Raw genomic sequence first — 27,857 nt, forward strand, 5'->3', positions numbered from 1 at the left:
CCCCATAAAACCAAATTCATTATTATTATTATTATTATTACTATTATTATTATATTTTTATTTATTTATACCCCCACTTTTCCCCTGACAGGGACTAAAGGCAGTTTTCTTATTTTAATAAGAACAGCTATATCAAATTTGCCCCAGAAGACCACTCTTGAGGGCAGAGCTGTCTTCTAGGGCAACAGGCCAGATGAGATGAGGCAACCCAAGTCCGAAAGACAAGCAAAAGATTATGACTGGTTTGTATCAGGAATCAAGACGTGGGTCCGATCTCTGCGGTGAGATCAGCACAAGAAACTTTGTTCTATAGGCTCAGGGGGAGTGCAGCCTAGAGTGAGGTCGGTGGAGCCACTGCTGGCAGGGGCAAGTCCACAGTGGGTGTGTCGGCTGCGCCCTGGACAGGGCTGGGCTTGCAGAGTCCCAGTTTTTTGCTGAGCTGGTTGTAAAGCTCCTTCAAGGCTTCTCCACCGTGCTTGGGAGGCTCCAGTGACTTCAGCAGGGACTCCAACTTGGCAGGGGTCACCTTTTGGTGGAGGTGAAGCAGGAGCCTTAGCATGTGTCTATGTGCCGTATTTGTCGCTCTATAGAACGCACCCGACCATAGGAGGGGGAGAACGGGGGGGGGGGAATCTCCCCCTCTCTGTGCAGTGCCCCGTCAGCGAAGCTGCTGGAGAAACGGAGCCCTTTCCATTTCTCCTCCCGCTTCGCCGAAGGGGCGCTGCGCAGAGAGGGAAAACTGTGCAGTGCCTCTCCAGCGAAGTGTAGCCTGGAGAGCAAGAGGGATTGGTGTGCACCGACCCCTCTCGCTCTCCAGGCTTCAGGCGGCTATCCGCAAGCCTTCGGAGCGCAGCGGAAACTCCTGCTGCGCTCCGAAGGCTTGCGGATAGCTGCCTGAAGCCCCGGGAGCGCAGCGGGAGTTGGCGCTGCGCTCCGGGGGCTTCAGGCTGCTATCCGCAACCCTTCAGAGCGCAGCGGGAACTCCTGCTGCACTCCGAAGGCTTGTGGATAGCTGCCTGAAGCCTGGAGAGCAAGAGGGGTCGGTGCGCAATGACCCCTCTCGCTCTCCAGGCTTCAGCAAAAGCAACGCATAGCCTCTGGAGCACAGAGGGAGTGCTCCCTCTGCACTTCGGAGGCTTCGCGTTGCTATCGCTGAAGCCAAGGAGCCTGCATTTGCCCCATAGGATGCACACACATATCCCCTTCATTTTTGGAGGGGGGGGAGTGCATCCTATAGAGTGAAAAATACGGTACATTCTCCTTCCTCCAGCAGGCAGTGAGGAAGACGTCATCAAAAAGGCTAGTGCAGAACTCCTCTTGAGTGAACTCATCGCTGAGGAGAGTGAGGCTGCAGGTGAGCAGGTGCAGGAAGATGTCACCGAAGGCCAGATCCCTGAATGTCTCCCTAAGGGTGGGGAGCAGCCGGAGAAGAGCGTTCTTGTTCCTCTGCTTAGTGATGTGAAGCACGTAGTAGAGCCCAACCTGGCAGGCGATCCAGTGCTCTTGCAGAAATTTGGGGAATATATCTGGGATTGTGGTGGGGTAAGGTGCTGGGCCCTTGTCTTCCAAACACAGCTTTTGATTGACGGTAAATGTGTGGTCATCCACCACGAAGGTCATCAACAGCGGCAGGAACTTGGTAATCAAGTCTACTTCCATTCTGGGTTCCTTAATCATGTCAATCATGTCCCAGGCTCCCTGTCCCAGTGTCAACATCCTCAAGAGAAGCAGAAGATTGGGGCTTCCCCTAGGTAACATATCCTGCCCAATCAGTTCTTGCAGGTGGCGGATGGTGCTCAGAGCCAAGATGTTGATGGCAAATGGATCACACAATATCATGGCTAAATCCCCCAGGACTTGCTCTTGCCCTTTCTTCGCTCCGTCGAGGAGGCCTTGCAGCTCTTGCGCCCACTTGTTGTCCACAAACCTCTCTCTAAGGCAGGAATCCAGGCACCAGGTAAACTTGTGGCAGGGGTCAACCAAGCAGATCTCACTGATATCTAGGTCATGCAGTGACATGAGGAGCTCTGCCCGCAATGTGCAGTAATGGACATTGCGTGTCTGAAGGAGCAAGGTCCGCAGGAACTGCAGCACCACGTCATAGAATTTCATGTTCTTCCCGATCATTTGGGTGAGCTTCTGCACCACCTCTCCTTGGCGCTGTTGTAAACAAAAATTGCCCTTTTCCCTTATGGGGTATCCAAGAGCCCATTTAGAATCCTTACATAGGTTCCCTATTGGTAGGAGAGAATAACAGAGGCCAACCAGAGAATATTGAGAAGCAAAGCAGCTAGTAAGCTTGATCTTTATTGATCTGTTGCAACAGGGTGCTCCCCACACGCAGGGGAGAGGAGGGACCCAGAAAAATGGCGCGCAAGGCCTTATAAAGACATTTGAAATTGCCACCCTGTAGATCAAGACCACCCCCAGAAACATCATACATACATCACAGAAGGGGTGTAACCTAAGACCACCCCTCAGATACATCACACCTACATCACAGAAAAGGCGGTCTAAAACAGAAATTTGAATATTGTTTTTCTCCTGTTGTTGTTTATCTCCTGTCTGGCAGGTTACTTGATTGGATTTCCTGGGTAGCCTGGCCATTCTTTTGTAGTGATAAATACTTAGTTCCTGGGCCAGGTCACAGGCTCACACCCTATTCAAACACAGACATACCCTTATGACAGGATTTGTGAAGGAAAAGACAATGGGGAGGCTTTTCCATTTTCCTTTGACGTTGCAGAGAAAACATTTGGTCAGTTTGGGACAGTTTGGGAATCAAAATGGTTCCAGGTTGGTTTTCCTGTGCTGATCTATGTATGCGCTTGGTTGGTACACTTATGAACATTTAAGATATGTCTAAGAACATAAAATTCCTATCACAGCACCTCATTTTGGGAGGAGGGCTGAAGAAGTTGTGCAGGACAGAGAGGTCGCTGCAAAACAAGGCCTTCTCCTTCTCCAGAATGTACTGCTTCAGCAGAGGGGACACCTCATCACCAAACAGGGCCTGGTTATCCTGCCAAATCTGACGCTTCACCTCCACGGCACACGCTTTGTACAGGTCCTTGTCAGTCATCACCAACTTCAGCTTCTTTTCTGGCAGCTTGGGCAGGTGTCGCATGACACACATCACCACAGGCTGGATTGATGGCACCTTGACCAAGGGAAAGCTCTTCTCCAGGAGGTCTTCCAGCTGCTTGGACCTTTCTTCAGCCTTTCCTTCAGAGGCAACGGCGAGACCCTCTCCAGAAGTTTCTCCCTCAGCTCGTCAAAGACAGACTAGTGGAACTCGAGCCTGGGGGTGCCGTGGAGGTCCAGGAACGGCAAGGCGGACTGAAGAGGGGGCAGGAGGATGCCATTTTCCGTCTAGAACTCCTCGATGGCCTTGAGCGGCTCCACACAGCTGCTCAGTGTCTCCTTCAGGTCTTCCCCGTTTGCCACACTGAGCTCCTGCAGCCCGGCAAACATGGCGCAGCGCCCTAAACCTCCAAGGCGGCTGCTGCTTTAGAGATTAGACTGCTTTGTTAATCATATAATACGACTTAGGCTGGAATTGCCATGTTCAGCTTATTTTGTTCCCAGCATTCCGTAGCTTGTTTCACTGATAATTTGTTAATTGTTTTGTATGATTTAGGCTGTATTGGTGATTCTCTGCTTAAAATACGCTGTGACTCCTTTAAGACTCCTCTTAAATTTTACCTTTAAATGGCGCTTTGTGGGTTGCGTGTATTGTCGCAAGGTCAAATAGTCTACGTCAGCCTCACGTAATACTATAAAAATTAAACGTATTATCTAGTGAATGGCAGAAATAGAGTATAGCATTGTTTAATCTTCCAAACCTCACTGGTGCCTGTTTTTAAGCAGCACATTTAAGAGAGCAAATGAAGCAGATGTTTCTTGAAACTGCCAGGTTTAACTCCCTAAATGAGGAAGAAAAAAACTATAGCAAAAGTTTAAGAGACCCAAAATGAAAACTCTTTTCAATCTCCAATCAGCTTGCCCCATATGTGAACTCCTCTTAAATTAAGATTCCTCTTAAATTTAAATTAATTTAAGACCTTTCTCTTAAATCAAAGACTCCTCTTAAATGACGTTGCGACTCCTTTATGGCTGGCAAGCCGCTTCGCAATCCATTTGAATGGCAATTCAAGCAGCCAAATTCCCTTTCTGCGAGCAGCCGCGGCCTCCGGAGTCCTAGAGCGGCACTTCCGGGTCTCCGAGGCCGCGGCGGGACCATAGAGCTATAACGGAGCGAGTCTATGGGCCGAAGGAGGAGAGCGGCGTCGGCGGAAGAGCGCGCCGGAAGAGGCGGGGCGCAGAATCCGGCGCCGGAAGCTGCGCCAAAGGGCGCGCTGGGCGCGTGCGCAGGGTCGGCCTTTCGCAGCCGGCTTCGCGGCGCAGAGGAGGGAGAGGCGCCGGCGCGCGCGCGCCTCGGGCCCAGGCAGCAGGCGAGGGAGGACGCGGGGCCGCCGGGCCGCCCCACTGGCAGGTACCCGGGAGGGGGGGGGCGGCCTTTTCTGAGGGGAGGCGCCATTCCGAGGGGCCTTGGGGGGTGGGGGCGTCAACCCCCGGGGTCCTCTGACAGGGGCGCGTGCGTGTGAGAGCGCGGGGGAGACGCGGGTCGGAAGTGGCCGTGGGAAAGGGCGCGGGGCGTGTGTATATGACCCTCGTGTCGTCCCTCCCCCCCCCCATATACACACACACACACCCCGTCAAAAAAGGCCCTTCGCTTCGACAGGCAGGCAGGCAAGCAAGACGTACATATGTGTGTGTGTGTGTGTGTGTGTATGTATATAAGGGGGCTGGGTTAAAGGCGGATCCTCATGGATCCTCCACTTTTTAAAAAATAACTCCAACAAATCCAGTGTCAAATCACACCTGGAAGGCACACCTACAAACTGGACTATAAAAAAACATGGATCCAACACTTTGCCACGCAAAGTGTGTGTGTGTATGTGTACATACTCCTTGCCTGCCCGCCTGCCTGCCTGTGGAAGCGAAGGGTCTTTTCTGAGGGGAGACGCAGGTCGTCAACCCCGAGGGTCTTCTGAAAGGGGCGTGTGTGTTTGACAGCGGTGGGGAGACACAGGTCTGAAGTGGCTGTGGGAAAGGGCACTGGGCCGGGCAGGCAGGCAGGGCAAGTGTCACAGGGAGCTGCTGCTTCCACTTCGCCCCATTCTGAGGGGTCTTTTGGGGGGGTACGTTGCCCTTGCTTGGGCCGCGAGGGTGTTTTGGAAGCACTCGCCCAGAGATGCTTTTTTTAAGCTGCCAGGTCTGACCATTGGTCTACCCAGCCCTTCATAAATGTGGGGCTTCTTAGAATGGTAAGGTGGGGAAAGGGACCGCACGAGGGTCATCTAGTCCAACCCCCTCCAAGGCAGGAACCTTTGGGCCAGTGTGGGGCTCAAACCCAGGATCCTGAGTCTCATCCTGTGCCCGCTGAGCCATTCTGATCATTGCTGGATCCAGCCAGCAGCCCATCAAGCCTCTGAAGAAATAGCCAGTTGGATGCTTCTGGAAGCTCACAAGAGGCCATGAAAATTATGGCCATCTCTTTAAAAAGTACTTTCCGGTTCCATCTCTCTGAGCACCATAATTAGGAAGATTCTGCTCAAACCCGCAACCCTGAGATTAATGCTCTGCCTCAACTGAGCTATCCCAGATTTGTTTTGTTATTGTTTTTTATTAGGTGTTTTATTTTCTTGTGGGTTGTTTTTTGTGTGTGTGTGGACCGCCTTGAGATCTTTGGATGAGGGGTGGTATACAGATTTAATAAACAATAGTGATGATCAAGACATTAGTGGTGCTTTTCTGCGACTGGTGGTGAGAGTCTGTCTTCAGGGCTTCTGGGGGAACGGGGCAAAGGCCCTTTCCCAGCACCCCTACTGCATGGGAATCATTTAGGTTGTAAAGGGAGAGGATCTCCTGTAAGAAAACCGCTTCTGCTGAGCTCTTCAGACAGTCTCCCGAACTTCTCAGGCTCCATGCGTAGAGATGTGGGGAGCTTTCCTACTGTCAGGCTAGTGGGCTCTGTCCAAGGCAGAGAGGCTGTGTCAGTGAAGCCCTTTCACTGGAGACTGAACCTGTGCGTTTAAAGTGTACGTTCTACCTGTTGGAATAGTTCAGACTCCATTTTTCTTTTCTTATTTTGGGTAGATTTGCCCCAGTTTCTAATTGGTAGTGGAGACACACTACCAATCTAGTGGTACTGCCTCTCCCGGTCTGCCCCACGGAGAGCCTCAAGGTCCATAAAGAGCAACACCCTAGTGGTCCCGGGCCCTAAGGAAGTTAGATTGGCTTCAACCAGAGCAGGGCCTTTTCAACACTGGCCCCGGCCTGGTGGAACGCTCTGTCTCATGAGACCAGGGCCCTGCAGGATCTGATTTCTTTCCGCAGCGCCTGTAAGACAGAGTTGTTCCGCCTGGCCTTTGGCTTGGAGCCAATTTGATTCCCTCCCCCTCTTTCTTTTTTCTTTTTCCTTTTCTCCTCCTGTGATGAGGCTGCATTTTAATATTTTAATGTTTCAGTGTTTTAATTGTTGTATTTTAATCTTGTTTTTAAGTTGTATTCATTCAGCTTGTTTTTATTATTGCTTATTAGCCGCCCTGAGCCCAGCCTTGGCTGGGGAGGGCGGGGTATAAATAAAAAAAATTAGTAGTAGTAGTAGTACCCTCCTCCGCCCCCTTATCTAGTGCCAGGGCCCAAAGCATAGAAAACAAGTCATAAGAAGGGATCGAACCATAGATCTTGTGACTTTAGGATAGGTCAGAGGTATCTCCTCTACATTTTTATATTTATTTTTTGCATTGACAGTGGAACCTTAGGCACAAGCCGTAGGGGAGGAGTCAATAATACAGCAGCCCCAAACGGGGCAGATAAACCAGAAAATCCTCTTGTTTGCAGATGGTAGTATTCTTGTGACAAACCCACAATCCTCTTTGCTAGCACATCAGAGGGTAACTTCACAATGTAATTAAGGTTCAGGTGTTAAAAGTGCACTGTCCAAAGGTTGAGATGCTGGCAGTACATATTTAAAGGGAGGTTCAGGAGGCCTTACCTGGAAGTAAGTCCCATTTAAGTCTATGGGGGCTGAGTATTTATTATTATTATTATTATTATTTATTCAATTTATATACTGTCCTCTATCAAAACATCCCAGGGTGGTTTACTACATTAAAAGCATATTTTACAGAGCAAAATAATAAAAACATAAAGTAGACATAGAACTGCATTGTTAATATCACATTTCTAATACAAATGGGAAGGAATGGTAAATAATTAGAAACATTTTGGGGTTGTAATTGTATAGGGACTTGATTAAACATATTATATTGATGTGCTCAGTTTAAATGGATATGACAGACTGAGGAAAGCCAAATGTGTCATAGTTGATGAGGGTGCAACCAGGGAAAATTAGTATTTTGTCCAAATTTATATATTTATTCCCTAAGCAGTAGTTACAATGAATCATTGAGTGACTGGCAGAAGCTATTAGTGAGGATGAAGAAAAGCTCAGGATATGAGTGCCACATGTTTTATATCCTGATGTCTTCCACATAAAGGGGGGGGGGGGAGGTTGTACAGGAGTAATGCTCTAACAAATTGTTCTCTATAGAGTGATGGGTTTTCTCTGGAAAAGAAGCACAAAAGTAGGTGCCAAGCAATTCAAGCTATGCTTACATGGTCTAAGCCTTGACAATCTGACTGAGGTAGCTAGTATAAAATTCTGGAATCTTACCAGTTTCCACCTTTTTGGGATAAGCCTATTTTAGACCTGTTTGGCTTGTAGATTTTTTAAATTATCGGGGGGAAATAGTTGCAAGGTTTTAAAAAACTGATGGACGGGCATCTTTTAAAGAGGGAGGCCAAGATTTAATTAAAATATGTTGTCAGTATATACAACTACATCACTTGGCTAATGTCTGTAGAGCCTTACTGAGTTTGCAAACTTCTTGACAAACAATTTAGCCAATCGAAAAGAACTATCTTGGTCATATAACCTGCTAGGGTCCCACCCCATCCTATGTAGTTTGATTGTTTCAGGACATAGAAACACAAATTGAGGTGGAGGTAGATAGTCTTCAGATCCAAAGGTTTCTTCCTCAAACAACTTTAGGTAAATCTTTTTTTTTTTTTCAGGATTATAGCAAGGTGGTACAGTATATCCCAGGCATACTATAAATCAGTGTGTCAGACAACTACTGGTAGGATTAGACAAATCTTTGATAGCTATGTCCAAAGGCTAAATGATATCAGGAATGTATATTCCAGTGTATTAATGGGATCACTAGCTGTTTTATATCAGTTGAACCACACATTCTGTTAGGGTGTTCAGACACAAACTGTGGCAGAAATTAGAAGGGAATTGAATTATATTGTTACTGATTGCTGCCAAAATTTAGCTAACATAAAGATAAAAGTGCATAAGTTCACCTGCAAAATGTGGGAGCTCGTAATCACGAACAAGAGCTCAATACAAAGGAACAACCAATTGTTTGGGGGCTTTTTAGAAAAGTGCTTTCAGTTTCTTAACTGTGTTGAGTCCACCAAAACAGTGCACAATCATTTTGCTTTAACTCAGTGACACTGAAGAAGGAATGTTCAGGGTCTACAATTTGTGATTGGTTTTGGACCTCGGTTTGTACATTAAAAAATATTTTCCTAAATGTTTAAAGTAGCTACTGGCCTTTTTCGGTGAATTTTAAGGAAAAGCTTCAAAATAAGTATGATGAAAGCAAGTAATGGATTTCTGATTTGAAGACTGTCTATAGTTTGTAGTGCTGTATATGAACTAAGTTCACTTATTCCTGAGTTATCCCATGAGCGCAGCCATAACACCCAGCATGTCTTAGCTTCACAAGGCCATTGCAGAGCAGAAAAGAAGTTGCTGGCCATGAATTTGCACAACACTGGTGGATGAATATTGCCAGTAGCTTATCGCTGCATCTCAGTTAGATCAGGGATCATTTAAAACATTGTCCATTGTGTGTTTGTGTATGTGTCTTTGTCTTGTGGATAACTTAAGTTATTCACACATGCAAGTCTTCCTAGCCACAGCATGAAATATCATAGAATTGTAGTGATGGAAGGGACCACAAGGGTCATCTAGTCCAACCCCCTTCCCAGTGTGGGGCTCAAACCAATGACCCTGAGATTAAGAGTCTCATCCTGTACCCACTGAGCCATTCTGATCATTGCTGGATCCTGCCAGCAGCCCATCAAGCCTCTAAAAAAATAGCCTGTTGGATGCTTCTGGAAGCTCAGAAGAGGCCATGAAAACAAGCACTTTCCAGTACCATCCCTCTGAGCACAATAATTCAATTTAATTATTCTGGCTGATAGCCACTGCTAGACCATGAATTAGTCTAAATCTTTTAAAAAACACAATCAGAGCTAGAGACCGTTGTCACACCATGCAGGTATGGAATTTCCTTTTAGACCAGAGCAGGTTAAACACCAGTATTTGAAACAAAGAAATTTCATATTCATAGTGTGTTTTATCTTGCCTGAAATGAATTTCAGTAGTGAAGTGCATTTTCTTGAGACTTTTCCTGGGAAAATATCCCTAAGCAAATTACTCTAATTTGCATAACATTTTTCAGTTTGCATCGCAACATTTTCTGATACCCTAGAGAGTTATCTAATTAGCATGTTTATTTTTCTTTTATTTAGTAAATGAAGCTAAAAACTTTGAAGCTGCCAATTATTGCCTAATGTGTTGTACTGTATTTGCAATTGGCATCCATTCATTATTATGAATGAACATGGAAAATTATTCCCCGCCCCCGCCCCCAACTACACTTCACGAGTTTCACTTTATTGGCTATCACTCAGGCCATTCTCAAGAACTGATTCAGCATACCCATTGCTACATGCCTGATGACAATGCACTGCAAAACCATGGAAGGCTTCACTTCATATCAATGGCAGCGTGGGTGATAAGATAAAACCTGATTCTATGCTGCAAATTCCTTGGAATCAAACAGAAATCCACCTGCACCACCTTCTGTTCTGGCCAGCCCAGGTATAAGCAGAAACCATTCCAGTTCATTTCCTTCCAACCCTATAGCCATTCCAGAAGTATACTATGGTTGATGGTATTGAAAGCTGCTTAGAGATTGAGGATCAACATCAGGCTTCCTCAACCTCGGCCCTCCAGATGTTTTGAGACTACAATTCCCAGCATCCCTGACCACTAGTCCTGCTAGCTAGGGATCATGGGAGTTGTAGGCCAAAAACAAGCCTAATCAACATGGAGACATTTCCCCTATTTCTCACCTGACAGCTAGGTCATCCCACAGAGCAGCCAAAATAGTTTCTTTGTCAAAGCCAGGCCTGAACCCCAACTGTAAAGGACCCAGAAAATCAAATTCATCCAAGACTGCTGGGTCTGGTTGGCAGGCACTTTGCACAGGAAAGGGACATTAGCTAGTTGTCTATATTTGTTAAAGTATTCTAAGTCCAAGGATTCTTTCTTCAAGAATGGACACACTGCCACCTGTTCACCCTCTCTAGGCGAAATTTATTATCTTCAGGACCTGACCACTCCCTTTGCTGCTAGAAGCAGTAAGCCAGGAAGGGCAAGGGGTCAAGCAAACTCATAGTTGTGTACACCCAACCAAGTTACCTTGCCCACATCCCCTACCAACTGAAACTGGCCATCAGGACTAGACTAGACAGCACGCTGGGTATTTCCACAGATGGGCCAGCAACAGCTAAGTCGTGGTGGTTGCAAGTGTTCTTATCCTTAAAATGTTTTGCAAACAAATAACGACATACCACCAAGGCTTCTACTATTTCATCTATAGAGCCAGAGTTTAAAAGGTTTGAACCGCTTGGGAAAACCCTGCTGGGTTACACTGAGGGGCAATGGAGCTGGTGAAGAATCACAACACCTTTTCCTTACCTTCGGTGGCTTAATACTGAGTTTATACTAGTGTTGGATTGGATTCTTCTTGAGCTTTCCTCCACTTGTGTTCTGGTTATCTCCCAGCTTGTTTCATTGCCCTCAGCTCAAGTATGTACCATGGAACATCCTTGGCTCTGTTAAGCAGGAGAGGAGGACACATGGAACCAATTGTGTTAATTATTCAGTTCATTTTGGCATTTCACAGATCAGCCAGAAATTTGGCAGGAGCAGCAGTCATAGCCACAAAAGCACCCCCGCTCCCAAAAAACCTCCTTAGGATCCATTGGTCCCTGGGGTGGACCATCCTAATAGACCCCCATACATGCCCGCAAATCTAATTCGCAACAGGAGGGAGAATTTGCAGCCCAATATAGGTAAGGGGATGGTTAACAGATTCCTAGTTCAAGTCTCAAAGGCTAGATGTAATTACAAGACTGCCAAAAGAAATTGTGGACGTTATTTCAGAGCCACTGTAAATTTTGAGGATTCATGGTGGGCAGTTGAGGTGCCAGAAGGTTGGAGACAGACAAGTGCCCCGTCTTCAGAAAGTGAGGAACAAGCTAGGCTGGGAAACTGAAGATCGGTCAGCTTGACATTGTTACCGGGCAAATTTCTTTTATAGCTTATTAAGTTTGTGAGCATTGATAAAAGAATGCATTGATTCCTAGGAGCCAGCATGGGTTTATCAAGCATAAGTCACGTCAGACCAACTTCATCTCCTTTTTTGACAATTACTAATTTGGTAGACCATGGAAACGTTCTGGGCATAACATTATCATTATTTCAGCAAAGGATTTAACAGAGTTTCCCGTGGTACGCTTGCTGACAAGATGATAAAATGTGAGCTGGATGATACTACTGTTAGGTGGCTCCACAGCTGTACCCAACAAGTGCTTATAAGCACGACTCTGTTCTTGCTTTTGTGCTGTTGAACATTTTTATAAATGTCTAGGATGAGGGCATTGAGGGGATGTTTATCCCATTTGCAGATAACACAAAGCTTGGAAGGATAACTGACACCATAGAAGACAGAATCAAGGGTCTTGACAGATTGGAATACTGGGCCAAAGCCAACCTTGTGAAATTCAACAGAGACAAATGTGTAAAGTCTTGCATTTAGGGGCAAAAGTGGTGAGCTTGACAGCAGTGCATGTGAAAAGGATCTAGGTATCTTAGTTGATCGCAAAGTGAACATGAGCTAGCAGTGTGATGGGGCTGTTGTGAAAGCTAATGCATTTGTCATTTGCATTAACAGAAACCTAGCATGGCTCTGCATCCACTTTCAATGAAGCTGAATATCAAACCAAAGGAGGCAGCTATAGAGGTATTTCAACCTCCTTCAAAGTGAAGCAGGCCTTATCTGAAATGGACCTAAGTACAGTGGACTGATCCCAAAGCTTTGGTCCTGCTTTGGGGTTTTGTAGGGTGTAAAAGCAGCTGTCAACAGGGTGGATAAAAATCAATTATTTTAAAAAAATGGATTTTTTTGTTTTAAAAAATGGATTTTTTTTTTATTTTAAAAAGTGGATTTTTTTATTTAAATTGGATTTTTAAAATAAAATGCTATTGGAGGGAAAATATTTCTAAAGATAGTTTTCTATTTACGTTACATTACACTGGTCAACAACAAATTTGTTGTCTGCGTTTTTTCAGTTGATTTAGGACGAATCTGATGCGCTGAATCAAAAAATCACATTGGTTTTGCTCAATCAGGTCAAGTTTTTGAGCTATGGCCACATGTCTTTTTTTACGTTTTTGTTCACATGTACGCTTGTGTGGAGCATTTTAGAAGAAGTTGGTGGGGGTAAAATGCCATGTCAAATAATTGTTTTGATTGGAAATGATTATTTTAATGACAAGAAGTATTCAGGTCCGATAGTTCTGGGTGATTATGTTGAAAAGGGATCAGTTTGAAGTCATAAAACCTCAAAATCTTCCATAAAATGGTGCGGCAAGGCATAAAGTTGGGGGTTCAAAACTAAGCTAATGGGGCAGCCGCCCCACGAAGTATCCTGATCTTCAATCAGCACGTTGTCCTGTAGCTCATTGTAATGAAATTCCAGTGCCTATCTTCGGAGAACTTCCTGACATTAGTGATGAAGATGCCTCCAGTGTTGAAGGACATGAAGAAGAAGAAGTGGTTCTTGAAGATGATGCTCCACATCCATTTTCCCAAAAGGAGTAGAATGATCTAGTTCGCGACCTCAGCTTGTCAAAGGACTCTGCCGAACTGTTGGCATCCAGATTGAAGGAAAAAAACCTCTTCTCTGACAGTGCTCACATCAGCTTCTTCTGCAACAGGCATCAAGAGTACCTCCGTTTTTTCTCGGAAGAGAAGGACTTGGTGTACTGTGCAGATATTGCACAGCTTCTGCTCAAGCTTGGAGTGCCACAGTACGAACCCGAAGATTGGAGACTGTTCATTGACGGCAGCAAGCGATCACTGAAATGTGTTCTGTTACACAACGGCAACCAGTTTGCCTCTATACCCCTGGCTCACTCGAGTACACTGAAGGAGAACTATGAAGGGGTGAAGTATGTGCTGAAGAAAATTGGTTATGATCAGCATAAGTGGTTTATTTGTGTTGACCTGAAGATGGTGAACTTTTTGTTGGGACAACAGTCTGGCTTCACCAAGTACCCATGTTTTCTGTGCATGTGGGATAGTAGGGACCGTGCTCAGCATTACACGAAGAAGGACTGGCCTGTGCGGGAGGAATTGGTGCCTTGCAAAGAAAGGAACGTCATCAACGACCCTCTGGTGGACAGAGACAGAATACTCTTCCCACCGCTGCACATCAAGCTCGGCTTAATCAAGCAGTTCACCAAGGCTCTGGACAAGGATGGTGACTGCTTCACTTACTTGTGCCAGGCTTTTCCAGGATTGACCATGGAGAAGTTGAAAGCTGGCATCTTTGACGGTCCTTGGATCCGTCAGCTCATCAGAGATCCAGAATTTGGAAACGCAATAAACGAAGTGGAACTGGAAGCGTGGAAGGCATTTGTTCTAGTAGTGAAGAACTTTCTTGGCAACAATACGGCCAGAAGCTACGCAGAACTTGTCAACAACATGCTGACTGCTTTCAGAAACATGGGCTGCAACATGAGCGTCAAGATGCACTACCTATTTTCACATATGGACCGGTTTCCTGAGAACCTGGGTTCAATGAGTGATGAGCAGGGGGAGAGATTTCATCAGGACATGAAAGAGATGGAGACCAGGTATCAGGGTCTCTGGGACACAGTCATGATGGCTGACTACTGTTGGACTCTGAAGAGAGACCTCCCTGCCGCTGAGCATTCCTGGAGTTCCAAGAAATGGAAGTTCAAGCCCTGAAGTTTGAAAAATGGTGAAGCAACATGCAGTTTACATGTACTTACCTTTATCAATGCCCACCATTCAGTTTACAGTAAACCTGACCTGATGGAGAGAAACGGATGCCATTTCCTGATTCAGCAGTGCAAAAATACCCTAAATCAGTTGTAGAAATCTAGACAACATTCAAAAAGTAAAAAATTGTTGCCCAGTGTTATAGTCCGAAGGCTATTCATCAGGAAATAAGGATTTGTTTTAAGTTTTCCATGTGTTCTAAAACTCAGTCTAAGTTTGTGGTTTTTTAAAATCATTTAACCACATCAGTTAACAAACATGGAAACATATGATATAATGTTACTGTTTCAGTTAAATAAATTGTTTAAATTGTTATTAAGGAAATGATTATTTTTCTCCTTCCAATAAAGTACAGCAGAAAAGTTGTCCAAATATAAACAGTTAACATTAAACCTCACAATAATTTCATAATTATTTGTCTATGTATTTCTAATAGTATAACCAAATCAGTAATTTTTGATATAACTGTAAAAACTACTCTGAAAGTTTATTATTCCAAAAATGAAACTTTCATCTGGTTGTAAAAATTAAGATTATACCAGCAAGAATGACTCTTTCTGTAAAAAAAAAAAGAAAAAAGATTTAAATAAAGTCTTACTGACTAGTGATTTTAAATCATGATTTAAATCGATTTGATTTAAATCAAATCCACCCTGGCTGTCAACCAGTGAATGTGTCCCCGTCTCCCCAAAGCAGTCCCTGCTCTTGATCACAAAGTTGTCCACTAAGACCATAACATTTCTTTCCTTGGTAGTAACAACCAATTTGGACCCCTGTCGCATCAGGTTATATGTGAAATTAATTTTTTTTTGCCCTAGTTTGCATTACTTTGTAAACTTACATTAGATTCAAGCTGACATTTTGTTGCTCATTCACGCAGCTTGGAAGATTGTTGTGGTGTTCTTCTCAATGGCTGCTGGGCTTTTGATCATCCTGAATAATTTGGTATCAGTAAAGTTCTTATTGCCCACCCCTGACACCAATTCATTTATTAAAGTTGGATGGCACGTGCTCCAACACAGGGCTTTGGGGGAAAAGATGGCTTGTTTCCATGAATGTAAAAACTGACCATTGTCGTCTTTGCTTCTAATAAGCATTTGGGTTTTTTTGCCTATAGAGCCAAAACTGTAGTACCCAGTGAGTGGTGTCTCGAGACTCAGGGTAACCCCAAGATATGCAGAATATCTGGAGGGAGGGCAGAAACCATAATGGGGGAGACACACACACACCACCCTCCAAAACAGCCTGTAATAACTCAGAGTCACAGAAGGCTAAGAGGGGGAAACTGCTAGCAGGCTGGGCGTAGGGAATGGAGCAGTGCAGCTGGGGCAGGAGGACAGGAACATAGATAGATACAAAGGGAATAAATAAATAAGTGTCTGGATAGGTCCCTTCCAGGTTCACACAGAGAAGCTATTTTTGAGGAGAGCTGCCCATATACATCAGTGGAGAAATCCAAGATTGTAAAGTAGCTGGGATTGATTGAATGTGTCCAACAGCACACACATGCTCGGGGGCGGGGGGAGTTCTTACTGTTTCCAAATTCTTGGTGTGAAACATGCTTTAAAAATACTGTATTTTTTGCTCTATAAGACTCACTTTTTCCCTCCTAAAAAGTAAGGGGAAATTTGTGTGCGTCTTATGGAGCGAATGCAGGCTGCGCAGCTATCCCAGAAGCCAGAACATCAAGAGGGATTGCTGCTTTCACTGCGCAGCGATCCCTCTTGCTCTTCTGGCTTCTGAGATTCAGAATATTTTTTTCTTGTTTTCCTCCTCCAAAAACTAGGTGCGTCTTGTGGTCTGGTGCGTCTTATAGAGCGAAAAATACGGTGCCCACTAATGCCAATGCAGAATTCAAAGGAGATGCAATCCATTGCCCCCAAATTGCAAGGGCTGTTGCTAGAAGAGAGTGGCTCGTGATAGACCTGCAGTGTGGCTCACACTGAATACTGCAGCTCAGGCTACAAGTGGTTTGCAGCAGTGCTGCAGTGTTGTCCAGACGTTATTAAACCCCTTATTGAAGTTTGGGCTGAAGCTGAAATAGTAATTTAAAGCTGTGCTGCAGTGTTATCCATTGCCTTTCCCCCCACGCTGCAGGTTAGGGTTGGAGAGCAGGACCCAAAAACCCTGCAGTGTAGCTCACGGTTATACACCTATCAAGGGATGGAAAACTGTGCTGAGGCAGGGTAGCTTATAGCAGCTCTCTACACTGTATTCATTGTTAATACGCTACGGCATTTTGTTGTGAGGTCCTGCTTCTATGTACTAATACCAAACTGTCCCCTTGATGCTGGTCCTTATGTAAGCAAAATCCACACACAAGGGGAAAGGTTTCAGCAGGTTCAGGGGAACCCGAATTTTGCTGAAGGACTGAAAAAAAAATTAGGAAGAAGAAATCATGGGGAAGCCCCTGGCAAGGAGCCCAATGAAGACTCAGCATTCACAGCAGCAGCCATGAAAAGCTGATTGATTGTTGTGGGCTGGGGGGGGGGGATAATAATAAGAATACTCCTTATTAATGATTGCTCTTTTTTCTCTTCTGAGAGAAGGAATAATAGGAAGGGGCGTTATTCCTTTTGTTTGTTACTATGTTATATATTTTTTATGTTTTTATATTGTAGACTGCCTTATGACCCTCAGATGAAGGGTGGTATGGAAATTTATTAAATATAAACAAGCAGGACAGCTTCCGCTAAATTCATGTAGTTTGTCTGCTTTGACTGTATAGGTATATTTATATCTCCCATTTCTCCCATCATGGAACTCAATGTGATGGGTGTATGTAGAATTCCCGGGTGGTCTTTTATTCAGGCATTACCAGAATGATGCAGCCTCATTGATTTTAAGTTGTCAATTAGTTCTTCTTTTCCTTTCCTTTCTTGTCAATTAGTTCTGAAGCACATCCTTTATCACCTCTGTTTGAGAAGATTCACTGCTTCTGACCAGTGACTCAGGTGTGAGAATCTGTCCCAATATTTTCTGCAGTGAATTCACTTCATTTCTTTGTCCTCCTTCAGTAATAGTTTGGTTCCTTTGTCACTTAATGCTCCTTTTCACTCTTGCTAGCCTCCTTCTGAGTTATTTTAAGAAAAGTTTATTATCTGTTCTTACCAGCTTTATAACAACTTGCACAAATTCCTCCTGTGCCTTATCAGTTTATATTGGTTTTTCCAGAATCTCTGCTTTTCTTTTTAAATTCCCATTTGGACAAGACTTCTGCATTTTTAAAGGAAGCATTCTGGCCTTTAAAGACAAAAGTTTCCCTCGTGGTGCTATTGAAACATGTTGGTATCGTCTTAGACTTGGCTATATAATCAACTCCTAAGATAATGTTTTAGACAACCTCTAGATTTTCTGAACATATTTTACCCTTTTGACTCTGCCTTTTAGTTTCCTTATTTTAAATCTCCTTGCATTTTTGAAATCATATTTTTTGAAACTAATTATGATGGTTTTCGACTTCCCTGGCAATTATTTGAGCATGTTTCTCTTGAACTTGATAATGTCTCAGTCTGTTCAACTAAGAGATATAGCAGCAAATGTAACATTGCCATTTTATGGAACGGGTATGTAGGAAAAGCATTGGAATGTACAGTACATCTTCCCTTTTGTACCCGCCTGCTTCAGCTGAGGGTACCACATGCCACATAGCCTGACATCTAGAGATTTTTTCAACTGGGTTTGCATGGTGAAGGGGAGGATAAGAGCAGCTGCATTGATGATGGATCAGAACACATTTGAATCCAGCATGTTTGTATCTTTTGAGCTATCTCAAAATGACTTGTCTCCAAAGCTGAGCCCCTTAGATGTGGATGAAGGACTTTTGCACGCCACAAATACACATGGATAACTTGTGACACAGTTGTAACTTGTGTTGCTTTCATATTAAGGGCAGCTTGGAGCTTTATGGAATTTTTAAAGTGTGTGATTTATTTCTGCCTCTGCTTTTTGGTTTTATATAATTCTTTGATAATACCTTCAATATATATATATATATCTATGAATAAGGGTTGACTGTCACATTACCTGGTTACCTGTGGGCTGCAAGCCATGTGTAATCCTTAACCAGGTTTCTTGTGACCCTGATTCATGCCTCATGCAGAGATGGTATGGCATCAACTAAGTTTTACTCAGTGTAGAACCATTTAAACAAATGAACGTGGCTAATTAATTTAACTGGGTCTACTCTGAGTAAAAGAGTACCACCCAGAGTGTGTGGGGGAGAGGAGTGGGGTGGCACAGAGAAAGGAAGCGGTATTTAGTCCTGAAATGCTGCAAGCTCTGCCCTCTTCCCATGAGTCAAAAGCCCTTCATTGGAAAAAGAGTCCCCATACTGTTGCACACACTATTGAGGTTGTTTAGGTCTACAGAAAGCAAACCATGTGGCTGATCTAAATGGGTGGTATGCTTTTTTTTCCTTGTAACCCAAAGTTCACACACATACCTTGTGTGTTCCGTTCCCTTGATGCCACAAACTGTGTGTGTGTGTGGATGAATATTGCAACAGTGAGAATATTTAGCTCTCATTTGAAACTGGCGTCTGCTTCTCCTGGAAATGAAATTTCCCCCTTGCTGCCTGCAGAGCATGTTCCTCTGAGAATGGAATGATGCATTGCAGTGCGCATTGGGGCAGGCAGGGGTGGAGTCGAAAAGAGATGATTGCCAGGAAAGGCAAGATCTGCCTCCTTCCTTTGCAGCTGATTGACTGCTCTCCATGTCTGGGTCACACTGCTCTGTGAGTGGTGGTAGGAGTGACTTACAAGAACGCTCTATAAATGAAATTCATGATGTGGGAAAAGCCTGTTAATCTACCATCTTAATCACAATAACATGATCTCAGTTTAACTTAATTCCATTTACATGTCTCATGTTTGCTCATAACTGGGTGTAAAAATAATTTCAATCAGGGTTATTAAATCAGTGGGACCAGAAGTACTGGACTTAAGTGACTACACAAATTAGGGCAAATATGAGCTAAAATACTGCACAGAATTTTTGCTGTTTTGTTTGTTATTTGGGGATAGGTTCTATACCAGTAGAGCAAAGACTTTCTGCTGAAGCCACGTGGACTTCAAGGGGAGCCAGAACTGACACTTAACCTGACATCTATATTCACTCTTACTCCTACAAAAGCTATAAAGTTGTTTTTCTCCACTGCTTGCTACCTTCAAACGCTTGGAAGCACTTGCATAGGAACAAACACTTTTTCCAACCTTCCCTCTACCATACTTATTCAAATAAATGTTGCAGGAAGAATATTAAATTTTTGCCTCTTTGAGGTTACTCTGGCCAGGAATTAGGAAATTCCCTAAAAACACTGTTGGGGTACTTAAGGGGGCTTAATAAAGAGTTCCGCAGAAGAATTGACCCAAGTGCAGATCTTCTGCCTTTATCCCTGTATGTTTGACACCACACTTCGAGAGTATATCTTCATCAGAATTATTATTTTAATCTGCTGTTCGTCTTAGCCAAGTGAACTTGCTGGGCTAGGGGTAGAGTTACTCTCTTGATACCTGCCTTTAACATGTTATACCTCTTGTAGGGTTGGAAAGAAATCTATGGGCATTGCTAAAGTCAATAAAAAATTCAATTGAACAAAAGAACAGAACAGAAAATGCTCCTTTGACCCATATTTTCTTTCTAATTACATTGCTGTTTAGAAATCATGACAACTTCAGGGAAAGAGAACTTCCGACTGAAGAGCTATAAAAACAAGTCTCTGAATCCTGATGAAATGCGCCGCCGGCGGGAGGAAGAGGGCCTCCAGCTACGGAAGCAGAAACGAGAGGAGCAGGTACGCTCCTCCATAGGCAATGAAAATGAGAAATCCCATATTCAATTGCAGGATCTCTTGGCTTGGGTGTTACCCAACTTTGGATGGGCGGGGGAGTAGGGCATACCATTTTAGAGCATGAAACATAATTTTTCAAATTTACTTTTGCAAATTTATTCAGTGAGGGGTCTTAAAAATACGTTTTTGTGTGTGAGGAATTCAAACCTGCTGTTATTTTTGTGATTGGACAACATTTAGCTTGATAAACCTACGTTTGAATAAAAAGCACATGTTTCCCTGGATAAAACATACCCTACTAAGCATACAGCATTACTTTGTAATCATAAAACAACAATAGAAAGTAATGACATCAATTAATAATAAATTTAAACAGCAAGTTTCATCAAGTCTTGCTTTGATTCATTCTTGGACACCAGCCACCAACTTGCTTCTGCCTCTGATGTAGCCTTCAGGATTCTCATGTTTATACTCCCTGCCTCCTGCCTCTGTGCCTTGTTTCACACATTTCTGTATAGACTGAGCATGGCAAGGCCACTGTGGAACCTGCATGGGCTCATTGATGAACTGACTGATTCTGCTGTAGTAAGACTATTCCAAAGGAGGCTACCCTGTCAGACCAGTCTAGCAGCTCCAACAGAGACGAAACACAGAGGCTGATGGAAGCTGTCTTCCTTGGATGTACATAAAGATCTCCCAGTGTGTCGTCATCTCCGCTCCCCAAGTCAGCGATATTTTGGGCGCCAGCTCTCCTTTGCTCACTATTATCTGAGCACAAGAGTGTATAGACTATCATTTCTCTGAATTCATACCATGCTGAACACTGTGTGGTTGGCAAAACAGCATCTACTACAGCCTTATTTTGCAACCTAACTCGCCACAGCTGAAAGAAGGTGATGTGTGGACCTTCCCCACAAGAGTGTTTTACTTTGATGTTGTGTGGTGTAGTGTATCAGATTAGGACATGGGAGACCAGGAATTCACTGATCTGTGGCCCCACTTTATGATTTCTATATAGTGTTTAATAAATCATTATCTTTGGTTATATTCTCTCAGTGTATAAACAGTGTTAGTTGTAACTCTGTAATTTCTCTGCATATCTCTCTCCAGTTGTTTAAACGCAGAAATGTTGCTACAGCTGATGAAGAAGCGGAAGAGGAAGTTATGTCAGATGGCGGCTTCCATGAAACCCAAATGAATAACATGGAAATGACTTCTGTAAGTGGAGCAAAGACTTGACAACTCCATTCAGTTTGCTTTTCCAATAGTGCCAACTGTGATTTCTAAGGCTGCAATCTCAAAACACACTTCTCTGGAAAGTGGTTCATCTACGATCACTTGGACATGCCTAACTTGTGTATATTTTGCAGCGGTTGCTACACTCTGCCACTGAAATTGCCCTGTAAAAGACTTGTTAAGGGAGCAATCTAGACTTTGCCCCTGCCTGTGGGACTTTACAGAGCACTGGGGCCATTGCCACATACACAGCCTTGTTGCTCATGAGGGCCAGGGTAGAAAGTGAATCTTGTGCAGTTTTCAGGCCCAGGTTGGGCACCACGCCATCACATGTTGGCATTGGAACCAGCTTAGGATCCAGTGTTTCAGGGCTCTCTGTTCACCCCTGTTGGCAGGGATCCTGCCAGTTTCCTCCTGGCATATTTGGCAGGCAGAAGCAGGAGGTCAGCACTGGTGACTCTTGGGAGGCCAGCTTAGCCAGGAAAGCTGGGCTGACAGTCACTTCCACTCATTCTAGCCCCTGGTCTGGAGTAAGGGGTATTTGGATTGTTCCGCCCGTCCAGTAACAAATGGTGCTATCTTAATTATATACCTCTTTTCCACTTCCTTCAAGCAGTTTGCAGACCAGTAGGTATGAAAAAAAAAGTCAGTCCTTAGGGCTTTTTAGTGCCAGCCAGACTCAGTTTCTTACTTTGCAATGTGAATACATAGATACCTTTGATAAATTTGGAACTGGGCTAGGTATATGACATAATTAGGGATTACAAAGGTGGTTTTTGTTAAATAGCTGATGGGGGGGGGTCAAATCAGGACCTCGCCATGGGGGGAGCTGCTTTAACCTTTTGCCACTGCCACACTATCTCCTGCTCCTATTTTCAGTGGTAGTTTTGAGAAGGAACTTTTCTGGCTGGATTTTAGACAGGAAATTACCGGTATATTTTAGATACTCTTACTCCCTTCTGCATTTGCACTTGCAGTTGCCTTCATTGCATTTCTTCTTTATAGTAACACATTGAGAAGTATTTGCCCTTAAATTTGAGGCAAAAGTAACAATATTTTTCCTTTGTCATTGCAGAGTGCAGTGATCACATCTGATATGACTGAGATGATTTTCTCCAATAGTCCAGAACAGCAGCTCTCAGCTACCCAGAAATTCCGAAAACTACTCTCAAAAGGTGAGTGCTAGAGGTAGTTATGAAAAAGCTCAGCTTCTGTTCCTGTTTGTATCCCAATATACATGATTGCCACTAACTTTTCTGTAACCCCCTGAATCCCCTGTTGGTCCTTTCCTCACCAGTTGCATTCACAACCAGCCAATGCCCCCCAAGCGCTGGGGTCAGGGGGACGAGTGGAGCCAGGGCATGGTTGGGAGATCTGGAACCGCCTTGACTATTGGCAGTTGGCTATTTTATTCTGTGTTGTTGTTGTTGTTTACCTGCTTGTTTTATGTACCCTTTTGTGTTATATGTCATATTTCGTCTTGTTCATTGTTTGGGCATCACTGTGCGCAAAGGTGGAATAGGTGGGGTTATATACAAATAATCAACCCGCCACTGCCTTCCTGCTGACTTCAGCATGGAGACTGCAGCCACTGAGCAGCTGCCCTCCTCTCCCTGTGCAGTCTTGGATCCAGGATGTTATTAGAAGAGGGATGTTATGGTGGAGCCACTCAAAACTGATGTTAGACAGGCAGTGCCTGTGCTACAACCTCATTCCCCAGTTCTCCTTTGTCATGTAAGGGTTTTAGGGATAGAGGTGCTTCTAATCTTGTCATTAGGCAGCAGGTGGCGCTGTGGTTTCACTGAGCCCATTGGGCTTGCCGATCAGAAGGTCGGCGGTTCAAATCCCTGCGACCGTGTGAGCTCCCATTGCTCCGTCCCAGCTCCTGCCAACCTAGCAGTTTGAAAACATGCCAGTGCAAGTAAATAAATAGGTACTGCTTCGACGGGAAGGTAAACGGCGTTTCCGTGTGCTCTGGTTTCCGTCACGGTGTTCCATTGTGCCAGAAGCAGTTTCGTCATGACCCGGGAAGCTGTCTGTGGACAAAGACTGGCTCCCTCGGCCTGAGAGCAAGATGAGCACCACAACCCCATAGTCGCCTTTGACTGGACTTAACCGTCCAGGGGTTCTTTACCTTTACCTAATCTTGTCATTAAACTTTGGACCTGTGGCTTTGGAACTCTTAAGTGGGGCAGCAGTTCTTATGGGACAGGTCCTAGGGTATCAGTTAAATTAATAAAACAATAAATGGCTGTTACCTGTTTCTAAATGGGAAATGTCACATTGTAGGCATGAAAGACCCAAGTATAAGAATGGAGGGTGTAGAAGATTGCATGTAAACTAATAAACTGAATGCCTTGGACAACTGATATTATCTGTTTCTTGTGTAAGCACATAGCTTCACTTAAAAGGGTGGAAAAACCTACTCTGGTATCTTTGTGCTTTCAATAGAACCGAATCCTCCTATAGATGAGGTCATCAGTACACCAGGAGTGGTGCCCAGGTTTGTAGAGTTCCTCAAACGGAAAGAAAACTGCACTTTACAGGTATGTGTGTTCTGTTCCTCAACTTTATAGAATAGACTTTGATAATTAAAGTAAAAAAAAGAGGTGGGATTTTCTTAAGTAAAGGCCTGTGGGCTCTTGCAATAAATGCTGTCTATCCTAAAGGACTCATTCGATTTGGAGTTAATTAGAAAATATCCTTGAAATTCCATCGAGGAGAAGATGGCCTGCTATAGACTTATCTTCAGCCTTTATAGGTCAGAGTGCCAGCAGTGCCTCCTTCCATGATATTTTTTGATTGTAAGAAGGTCAAGAAAGTCAGTTCACTCCTTCTCCCAACTCCTGGTTTTCCATTTCTCTTTTCCGGTGGACACTCCTGGGGCTCCTGCAGGCCACTGAGCATCCCCTGCCCTCACTGGGCTGTTTTTTGTTTGTTTTTAGGGGGGGTGCTCTCTTTGGGCTCCAAGTTGTCTCAGAGTTGACCATTGGAGTGAACAAGTGGGAATAATAACATCTGCTCAGGGATCTGTTTCCTCTGTGCAAGACTTTTTGCTTCCCCCACAAAATAATCCAACATTCTTTGGCTACTGGCCACACTTTGCCTTCATTGGGTTGTTACACAGTGGGGTTTTTTGCCCTAGGTTTGTATTTTTTTAAAGAGCTTTTTGTATGTCTGTGAACTTCAGGAGTTTCCCGGTCTGTGCTAATACCTCCCTCTCGTTTCTGAGTGGATCCAGTTTGCCCCATTTTTGTTGGCACTCTCTACCTTGAGGTCACAGTTAGAGGGAGTGGTGATGATATTACAAATGGCTGAGAGTGACTTGCCTAAGGCTTAAACAGTGAGCTCATGAAAGAGGCAAGAATCAAATTCCAGGTCTCTCTTAGCCATCATTTTACATCAGTTTGAGTTGCTTTTATAAAATGTGCCCAGTGAAAGTAAATTTAAGTGTCTTCAAGGTTAGCTGTCGTGTTTCTTTGCATTTAGTTAACTTTTTTAAAAAAAAGTCCAGGGATTTTTTTTGATTTTTTTATGTTGAAGCAATTTGGGATATGATCCCTTCAAATTATGTCCCAACAAAGCTCTTCAGTTTGTGATATCAGGAGAAAAATAGGTACACATTTGACTCTGCTGTTACCTATACACCCTGTATTAAGAACATAGGCCACTAGTCCAGCATTCTGTTCTCACAGTAGCCTTCCTGTTAGAGGCATACACTTTTCTTCTGCACACACTTTTTAATGAATGCCAATTGCAGCATATCTGTCTGATAATGCAATATTATTTGCAGAATTGTGTATTACATAGAAAGCAGATGAGCAGGATGTTAGAGGGAGAAAAGCTGATTAAAGTGTCTGCTAGATGGCTTGTGCTTGTTGCCACCTCTGACCAAGCGCATGGCATGGCAACTACCCCAAATTAGTGTAGATTTCTGGTTCAAGCATCGTGTCGTAGACAAACAGCTGCTGAAGAATGGCTTCCTCTCTCTCTCCTCTTCCAGTTTGAAGCTGCCTGGGTGCTGACTAACATTGCCTCCGGAAATTCCCTTCAGACTCGGATTGTGATCCAAGCAGGAGCTGTTCCTATCTTCATAGAGCTCCTCAGCTCAGAATTTGAAGATGTGCAAGAACAGGTTAGTGTCTCTAAAGGCAAGATAGCATAGAGGCTGCTGCATATAGCACACGCCACTGAGTTTCCTCCTATTGCTAGATTCAAGTCCTCCAGCTGCTGACGCTCATCTGGTTTAAAAAGATGGCAAACAAAAGTCTTACTCATGAGATGCAGAACCTTTGGCCCATGGACTTAATCCGGGCAACAGGGATGAGTTCTTTTCCTCCTCTTCAGAAAATGCTGGGTGTATTCTGAGTTTTTCCACGTGCACTGCAATCAGGAAGAAGATTGCTTGCCACTTTCCAGCTGATCTGTGTTTGCGTGCTCCTCCTTCTGATCACAGAGCAGCAGGAGGGGAGGTGTAAACCTCTCTGCCTAGAGCAACGCCTTGGGGAGTTCAGATCAGCCCTCCTGGCTGATCAGTATGGATCAGGGGAGGCGTATGGAGGGCCTGGTTTTCATCCCTGTGGAGCATGCTGCGTGGAGAAGTTTTAAGTATTGCTGTGATTGGGGTTAAAATAATGCCTCCACTCCTTAACTGATTTGCATGGATCCCAAGGGAAGGGGGAGCTGAGCAGAAGGCAGTGTATTGGTATTACGTGTTTCTGGGAGTAATTTTTTGTGGGTCCACTCTTCTGATTCTAGTATATAAACTGTTTAAATACATAAATAAGGGGAAGCAGTAACTCTTTAGAACCTCAGTGATTCCTATTGCCTCATGTTCAAACAACTCAGCTTATCTAGCAAGCTGTGACTTGGCTCAATACTGATAGGTGGGAGCAGTCAGGCTGGCTCATATATGAATATGACGTTAAGACAATTATTGGTGCTGAGATACAGGACAAGGGAGGGTTGCACTCTCAGAAAAGTTGATCTAACAGTATCCTGTCTTCTTTCTCAGGCTGTTTGGGCCCTTGGCAATATTGCAGGGGACAGTACTATGTGTAGAGATTACGTGCTGGACTGCAACATCTTACCCCCTCTATTGCAGTAAGTTTTCTAGATGGTGTTCAGGTTTATTTGCCAGCAGTGCCCAATAGAATAACCCTGACTGGAGTGAGTGAGTGTGTGTGTGTGTGTGTGTGTGCGCGCGCGCGCGCGCATGTGCTCATGCAGATGAGCACTACAGTATTAGCACAAAAGAATTTGGTGTAATGTGCAAACTATTAGAGACACTTATTGTCTGACACTACCTAGATAACTTTGTAGTTGATATTTATTGCTTTAATGTGGTCTGTTGGGAAGGATGCATAGAGAGGAGAAAATATTTCATCATTTGCTCGTAGGCCAGCCCTACGAGCAAAAGGTAAGCTTAGGCTGGAATCCTAATTCCACTACCATAGGACTAAGCCCAACTGAATTTTAGGGACTTACATCTGAGTAAACATAGGATTGTGCGCATAGGGGGTGTTCCTATTCTTGCATTTCTTACACCGACCTCCATATCTTCCCTCATTAGCAGCAAGTTTTACTCCCCCCCCCCCCCCGCCACGTCATTCTGTGAAAGCATGACATTTCCTCCTGAACTTCTTGGAAATAAAAAATACAGTAGTACCTCGGTTTTTGAACATAATCCGTTCCGGAAGACCGTTTGAGTTCCAAAACGTTCGAAAACTGAAAACAGAAATCTCAGTATGGGAAACTCAATACGGAAGCTGCGTTTCCAGTTCGACTTTCGAGGCATGTTCGAAAACTGAAGCATTTTCTTCCGGGGTTTACAGCACTCAAATTCCGAAACATTTGTCAACGGAGACATTTGAAAACCGAGGTACCACTGTAACTATGGGAAATTAACAGGGTTTTCTTTTATAAGCATGATTTCAAGTTAGAAAGCAGATACTCGGTAGTTTGTGTTCAGTGTCCTCTTCTTCTCGTAAGCTTTCTGTTGCAATACTTTTTTCTTTTTCTTTCTTTCTTTTCTTTTTTGTATTTTCAGATTGCTTTCCAAACAGAATCGTCTCACCATGACTCGGAATGCTGTGTGGGCACTCTCTAATCTTTGCAGAGGAAAGAATCCTCCCCCGGACTTTGCTAAGGTAGGAAATAAAGTCTGAAAAGCGTTGCCTTTTGTGGATAAGAAAAGGAGTTCACAACATTCCTTTCTGGAGCAGCCTTCTTAAATATCTGGAGGCTTTTAAGGAAACAAAGTTCTCATCAAGCCGCTCTGAGCCCGGCCTTGGCTGGGGAGGGCGGAGTATAAATAAAAATTATTATTATTATTATTATTATTATTATTATTATTATTATCTCTTTAAAAAAAATTGTTTGCTGTCATGTATGCTTCCAGATGGGGTGATGGGAGTTGTAGTCCAACAACAGCTGGGGGACCAAGTTTGAGAAACACTGGTTTAGGTCCTTTGTTGAAAAAGATCTGCGCACAGTAGTAATTGTGATGACAGGCATGCTTATTC

The 27,857-nt window shown here is 44.0% G+C and overlaps 1 protein-coding gene and 1 pseudogene across 2 annotated transcripts in view; one reads left to right on the forward strand and one right to left on the reverse strand.

Annotated features, from left to right (window-relative positions):
• Positions 1 to 122: 122 nt before the first annotated feature.
• Positions 123 to 3,489, reverse strand: LOC308466546 (negative elongation factor B-like; annotated as a pseudogene). Its single transcript has 3 exons — positions 2,892 to 3,489; positions 1,250 to 2,160; positions 123 to 584 (listed from the first exon to the last, which is right to left on the reverse strand). The product of its transcript is annotated as a negative elongation factor B-like (transcript).
• An 896-nt stretch (positions 3,490 to 4,385) lies between these two features.
• The window catches only part of KPNA1 (karyopherin subunit alpha 1), a 35,143-nt gene continuing 11,671 nt past the window's right edge, over positions 4,386 to 27,857 (forward strand). The window contains exons 1-8 of the mRNA XM_080987165.1: positions 4,386 to 4,495; positions 19,967 to 20,100; positions 21,208 to 21,315; positions 22,409 to 22,508; positions 23,785 to 23,879; positions 25,337 to 25,468; positions 26,348 to 26,436; positions 27,383 to 27,482. Coding sequence (XP_080843291.1) covers positions 19,972 to 20,100; positions 21,208 to 21,315; positions 22,409 to 22,508; positions 23,785 to 23,879; positions 25,337 to 25,468; positions 26,348 to 26,436; positions 27,383 to 27,482 — 753 coding nt within the window. The 5' untranslated portion in view covers positions 4,386 to 4,495; positions 19,967 to 19,971. The remainder of the gene's footprint in view (positions 4,496 to 19,966; positions 20,101 to 21,207; positions 21,316 to 22,408; positions 22,509 to 23,784; positions 23,880 to 25,336; positions 25,469 to 26,347; positions 26,437 to 27,382; positions 27,483 to 27,857) is intronic.

This window comes from Podarcis pityusensis, assembly GCF_964106645.2.
Source record: "Podarcis pityusensis genome assembly, chromosome: 17".
NCBI classification, from domain to species: Eukaryota; Metazoa; Chordata; class Lepidosauria; order Squamata; family Lacertidae; genus Podarcis; species Podarcis pityusensis.